Source organism: Anarrhichthys ocellatus, unplaced genomic scaffold (genome assembly GCF_004355925.1).
Source record: "Anarrhichthys ocellatus isolate YVR2014 unplaced genomic scaffold, GSC_Weel_1.0 scaffold4, whole genome shotgun sequence".
Taxonomy (NCBI): Eukaryota; Metazoa; Chordata; class Actinopteri; order Perciformes; family Anarhichadidae; genus Anarrhichthys; species Anarrhichthys ocellatus.
The window spans coordinates 4679825-4686630 of NW_022280034.1; the positions used below are offsets into that span (position 1 = coordinate 4679825).

The window sequence follows — 6806 nt, forward strand, 5'->3', positions numbered from 1 at the left end:
GATGATATGAATCGCAATACGATATTTGCCACACAAGAAGAAACTGGGCCTCGTCTCAGTGATTAGGGAGTGAGTCAAAAGGATAATGTTTGTAAATCTACATTTATATTTTAAGGGTGTAACACATCCACATGTTTAAAGCGATGGATAACACCAGTTAGGTGTTAAAGCACAACATCTACGGTCGGATTAGCACACTTGGGACAAAAATGAGCATTGAGCACGGGTCCCTGTGGGAACGTCAAACTTCCAGGACAGATGTTATGAAGATGGACTTAACCAGCAGTTAAAGTACCACTGTGTAGCTTTTAAAAGAAGAAGAAATAAGACCATATGTATTCCAATCAAAACTGAAAAGTCTTTCTTACGCACAAGAAGAAAACACACCCTTGTTTAAATGTATATTCATTAAATATTTGTTGTATTGTGATTGATTTCAGCTCCACTGTTGTCACATTAGCCAACAAGCTTTATTCAGGAAATCGGGGGTTTATTTTAATAAACAAGAGATTTGTCTGAACAGTGTTACAGTTTAATTAAACGCAACATTGATTCCTCCTTGATGTTTTCTCCAAGCTCTCTCAGGGTTCTTGTCTGCATGTTGGCTTGAAAGTTATCCGTGGAGCTTGTTAGAGCTGAGAGGGAAAACCTGAAGACACTAATCTGGGCTGAAAAAAAGTGTCAACATGTTTTACAGATAAAAACTAAAATGTATTTAATCTGTTTGTTTTTACTTTGATAGATATCCAAAAGTTAAAGACGCAACATTATCTAACATGAAGTATTAGTGTTAGTTTAATTTGGGTCATCTGGAATATATAGCGTTTATTTAAGTATCGGGTTTAAGGAAAGAGCTGTAAGGTAGGCTATTTGAAACTAATAGGATAGAGTGTGCAAAACATTGACCAAGGAATGACATGTCACTGTAGACTCAGTGGGACTTTAAATCTCAGGTGAGAGGAAAACACCTTTCACTCCCTCACCGACCGTAAACCCGGCTTGACTCCCCGCAGACCTGGTCGACGGGTCCTGTCACGAACCATTTCGATCTCCCGGTCTGTGCAGTAAAATCGGATTACCGGCACATACAAAGTACAGTAGAGCCGAGCACGTTGCAACGCGCCGTGCCAGCTCCAACCTGATCCTTGAACCGGAGGATGTGACGTCACGCTCGGAGAGGAGATTGTCGGTAACGCTGCTCGTTAACGGTGATGTTTGCCGAGGATTATCACGGGGGTGGGGTGGACCAACTGTGAGTGAATGCAGCCGGCTCAGGTGAACCGTAAAGCGGGATAGAAGTCACAACACGGGGCCTGAACAACACCACCGCGCACCGAGCTCCGCGGTCATGGATCTAACTTTTGTGCTGTCCGTCGCTATCTTCACGCTGCTCGCGCTCGTGGTCGCGACGTCGCTGCTTAACGGTTCTTCGTCCGCGGGCGAGTTATTTGCAAGTTATTTCGGACGCGCAGGAGACGATGGTGCAGCCGGAGGATTAGATCAACCACCGGGGCCGACGCAGAACGGACATTTGCCGGACAATAAGAAGAAGACGACGCAGCAGCAGAAGAAGAAGAAGAAGGCGGAGGACGACTGGTGTGAGATCAGCGGGAGCGCCCACGATCACTGGGATGTGGTGAAATCTGTGCTTTCAGTAAGTGGGCTGCAATCGGCCGGTCACGAGAGAGCCTCGGTTGTTTGTTTTGTTTTTGCATTTTATCATGTAATTATCTCCTAATCTCATTTACTGACTCCCCCTTCCCCCCCCTGCCACCACAGGTACAGTTTGCATGTCCATTCAGAGGTGAAAGAAACACTCCAATCGTTTATTTAACTAAAAGAAGCATTGCTATAAAGGAAAATAGTCCTTAACAAGTACAGCTGCATTATAAATCAGTAGTGTAAAGTAATTAAGTATCACAATTAAAATAAATGGGGAAGTTACAAAACATTGAAAGATATTCAATTGAATGGAAAACCTGAATACGCAAACCTGTGATACATTTAGTAAAAAGTACATTATTTGAAGAGATAAATACTTAGAACTACCTCGAAGGTGTCCTTAAGCAGTGCAGAAGAAGTATTCAGATCCTTGAGAGAAAGTAATACCACAATAAAATACTAATTTAGAAGTAAAAGTCCTGCAAAAACAAGTATTCTCAAACTGGAGTACTATTAGTGATGCATTAACATGTAAGCAGCGTTTTAACGTTGTAGTAGGTCCAGATGAAGCTGTATGATAGTTTAATCTGTAACATTGCATTATATTTTATTAGCTGATCATGAATTGTCTGTGTGGAGCTGCAACAATTATTTGATAAATGGATTGACAGGACATTAATCAGTAATCAACTTTGATAATAGTGAAGGTAATGTTTGCATTTAAGGTTTTTCTTTGCTCTTCTTTAACAGTAAAGCTTTTTGGGTTTTGCACTCTTGATCCGACAAAAGAAGACGTCTGAAGACGTCACATTGGTCTGGGAAACTGGGCTATGCTATCCTTTGTAGACAAAAGATTAATTGATCAACCCAGGAAATAATCAGCAGATTATTCAATTATGAAAATAATGAACTAAGTAGCTGCAGTCCATTATATGTCAAATAAAAAGTACAACATATACCTGTGAATTGTAGAGGTTGAAGCGTGAAGTAAAGGACAAGTACTTCAAAACTGTACCGAAGCCCAGTACTTAAGTAGCTTAAATGTGGTTGATTTCCACCTCTGCGGACATTTTGAGTAGACGACATCCCCGTCACCTGTGTTGGCACCTTATATACAGTCATTGGTTTGCACTAAAATAACAGGCGGAGAGCGCAACAAGTATAGGAGGATTTCACATACGATAACTGCCTTTAAGCTTTACCCTCGTTTTGAACTCTTAGTTTGATTAATAGAGAACTGGCAGGATGATCCTCCTCCACACACCTCTCAGGTAGCTGTCAGGACCCTCCCTGGTCTGTTTTTAGCCTCTTGGGTCCCTGTTGAGGACATCTGGATGTCTGCTCGTAGAGAGGACAAAACAGGACAGGGAGAGAGAAGTCACATCAGCACCTAAGGGAGCAAAGCATGAAACGATAACCTGTCACCTGCACCTGGAGTGTAGGCCAGATCAGCATCCAGGTGAGGTGAGGAATACAGGTAACACAACGAGCTATTTGTTTGGATCTCAATATCTCCACAGCAGTTTTTAATCTGGACCTTCCTGCAAGAATGTGCACATATTTCAAACTTTAAAAAAATATTTATTGCTAATTTCTGGAGGGAAATCCTGTGAAAGAGTGATAGTTTGATGCTCCTGATCTGACCCCTTAATCCTCTGACAGGAGGAGGCACATCTCCACCCTCACACTGAAGGACTGGCAGCACCAGTTGAGCAATCCTCCTCCACATCCAGCCTGTCCGTCACCAGGCCTGGATCTAGGCACAGGAGCTTAGAGGCAGACTCGTGGTCCGAGGCCTCGTCGCGGATGAGCCGTAGGCCGTTCATTGGGCTCTCTGATAAGGAGCTCCTAAAGTTTGCTTTCTCATACCCCCAGACTGAAGGAGCCGCAGAGAGCCCGGAGATCAACGGTGAGCACTGCGACCCACTTTGAAAAAGTTGTGCGTTAAATATTCAGATGTATATCACTATTTTCTTTTCTTTCCCCTTCAAAATAAAGGTTTTGGATTTCTCATCAAAGTGTCTTCTTTTTCATCAGATGAAGGGGAACCGAATGCAAACGAGTCCTTGAAGTACGTCCCTGGAAAGGCGAGATCCCACCACCTGCAAATGATGATGTCCTCGGACGAGCTGGAGGAGGAGCGAAGGTCAGTGGAAACTACAAATATGGGCGCCACTTTCTGATTAATGCCCCCTTCGTAAAGAGTTCATAAGACATTAATAAGAACATTGAAATGGGGAGACCCCTCATATAGCGGCACACCGGACGGTCCATGATTAATTAAAGCGCTGTGGACGAGTGTCATGTTTGAGGAGGGTTTTCTACAACCTGGCAACCCAAAAGTTGTTCTTATTAATGAATTATGACCGATCATAAGTAAAGCATTAATCAACAATGTATTAACCGTTAATAAAGCCATTGAAAGGGTGCCTTGTGAAAATGTGCCCAAATATGTCACAGAGTAAATTCACCTTTACCTATCTGCTTGATATCCCCCACTGTCCTCCTAAAATACTCAAACTGAACAAAAATACCTTGAACATTCTTTGCCAAAGTTTTTACTAAAAATCAAATGTCAAATGAAGTTCCCTTGTTTCCTCGTTGCTGCTCTCTCTCTGTCCAGAGTCCTGTCCTCTTCCTCCTCCTCCCTCTAATCTCCCCAACGCTGTCTTCACGTGTGTTTTTGTGTTGTTGCCGTTTCCCTCCACGTCCTCTTCAGGCTAGACTGAGTAAGGCCAGATTGAGTCTCTGCCAGGCATTAGCTGAGGGATGAATGACACGAGACTCACAGAAACCACTCGAAGCGTTCGCTGGCTGCTGGGGAGGGGAAAAAAATAGAAAACAGAGGAGCACCAAGTTTTATTTTCTATAATGTATCTGCATGCCCTGCTCTTATCATTGCAGGATACACTCCAGCACAGACTTTAACTGTCTGTGAGCCTGAAAAAGGAGCAATTATTGTGGTAAAGTATGAGTTATTCTCACCCGTTTATCGCAGGGGAGTCACTTTCTGGCCATTGTATGAAAACTACTCTAAAGCCATTTTGCATTCTCAGTTTTGAACTCGGCAGTGATTTTCTTTTTTTTGGGCCTCATCAGCTCTTTTTTCTTTAAGTGGCCATGAAGCGACTGATACACATCCCACACACCCGCCTCCCCGCTGCCCCATTAGACGTGTGATTCTCAGGTGTCACAGCAGGTGTTGATTGTGTCTCCAGTCGTCACCTCTGACAGAAGAGTGTTAGTTAATCCTCTCAGGACTCTCCTCTGTTCTGCCACTAGGAGGACTCAGTGTAACGCAACACTGGGACACTTGGGCTGACCAGGGCTGGTTTTTGTGAGCCAGTTGCTTACAAAAACTCTTCAGGCACTATGGAATGGAGAGAGTTGACGACCGTTTATGCTTTGACAATAAATCTTATCGTAATATGTGATGTCAGGATCAAACTTTTAAAGACAAATATGAAACACAAGCTATTACAATAACTTTGTTCAATGCTTAAAATCCTTTCAAGGGTACATTTGCACAATCCCACGTGAAGTATTTCATGTGTTGAAAAGCCACGTTTAAAGTAGTCTTCAATGTACTCACAATACATTTCCATTTCGAGAGTAGGGTAACCAGCCAAAGAGCTGCTTCTATGACTGTGTGTTTAAGTATCTCATCATTCTGACTTTCTATCTCATAACTTCGACTTTCTATCATAATTTAGATTTTCTATCATAATGACTTTCTATCATAGTTATGACTTTCTATCTCATAATTTCGACTATGGGGATATTTTTATTATCAAGTCTAACGTGAAAATCTTTTAAATTTTTTTTAACTTTTTTTTTTTTTGCTGGCGGATTCGCGGGCCACATAAAATGACGTGGCGGGCCGTATTCGGCCCGCGGGCCTTGAGTTTGAAACCTTAAAGGAGAATGCTACCAGGGCAGTAGGGCGTTCCATGGAACTCCAGCTGAGACTCCTTTGTGTTTTTGTGATACGCTATGTGATGGCACTCCTTTAACCTGTCAGGATGTGATGACAGCAACAATGCGTGTTGGGAGTGTCACTGCTGTTGTACTTTGTATAGAACAGTGTAGCTTCATTGATAAATCCTCTTTATCCTTAGTAAATCACAACAATTACGTCTAATTACCTAAAGTCAAATGAATAAAGTGGGGTAAGGATATGTATATAGATATATGTACATGTATATGTGTGTGTGTGTGTGGAAAGGAGGAGGGGGGGGCTTACTCAAACAGTGATGGTGGGTAATCTAAAAAGGGGGCGTGTGAGCCTACAAGCCAAGATGGCGGAGTCTAGAGACTTCCAACAAAATGGCTGAGAGGGGGCCACATGTAACCACGTGGGGCGGCGCATCACGTGGGTTGGGACAATAGATTACGCAACCACGAGTCTGAGAGGTTCAACAAAAATCAGTGAATCTAACTATGTGTGTGTGGGTTAGTAGGAAGAGAGAGAGAGAGAGAGCGAGCGAGCGAGAGCTCTGAGCGCGGTGCTCGGCGCTCCAGTGAGAAAACAGCTGATCTATCCGCAAAACTCTGCGGTCGGGTTCTGAACCGACTGGCCACGCTTATACGGTGATAGTTGCGATTCTAAATCTCACTCACAGAGCCGATTTAAAGAAGAGAGAATAAAACCAAACAAAATAAAAGAATCCCCAAAACAAAACAGATCTTTATCACTGCGGTGAGATGCGAGTATTGCTCTCCTATCACCCCGAAACTCGGTCAGCGAGACGAGGCTCCGCCACCGTGGTTTTGGTCTTTGAAGTGATAAAATCACAAGCTCCACATCCACTAGCAGCGACGGATCTAATGCAAACAGTTACAGCAGGAAATACACAATATAACGGGACTCCGTGGTCCGCGATGCTTGCTCAATAACACGTTATAACACGACAGTAACTTAACGTAACAAGATACAGGAATAACAACGACATAACGAATAGGCTAAATTAAGCTAGTGCCAAACTAAGCTAAGCTAGGCCCAGATACCAGTAACTCTTACTTGTAGAAGCTTCGTTCGGTAGGGTCTGGTTCCAGTGGTAGGAATCACTCTGTCCTCGATGAGTCGCTGACTCTCGGTGGCGCGGCCTCGGGGCTGGCTGGCGCAGACGCTGGGGGGAAATCAC

At 43.4% G+C, this 6806-nt stretch overlaps 1 protein-coding gene across 2 annotated transcripts; it reads left to right on the forward strand.

Annotated features, from left to right (window-relative positions):
* Nucleotides 1-39: 39 nt before the first annotated feature.
* Nucleotides 40-5167, forward strand: LOC116381256 (uncharacterized). 2 transcript variants are annotated; one of them, XM_031843257.1, is made up of 4 exons: nucleotides 40-1654; nucleotides 3325-3571; nucleotides 3700-3808; nucleotides 4567-5167. In XM_031843257.1, exons 1-4 carry the CDS (start codon nucleotides 1349-1351, stop codon nucleotides 4598-4600), a joined length of 696 nt encoding a protein of 231 aa, XP_031699117.1. In that variant the 5' UTR covers nucleotides 40-1348; the 3' UTR covers nucleotides 4601-5167. The 2 variants fall into 2 exon arrangements, with proteins under 2 accessions (XP_031699117.1, XP_031699116.1); XM_031843256.1 differs by having other exon boundaries at nucleotides 3700-5167.
* Nucleotides 5168-6806: the final 1639 nt, after the last annotated feature.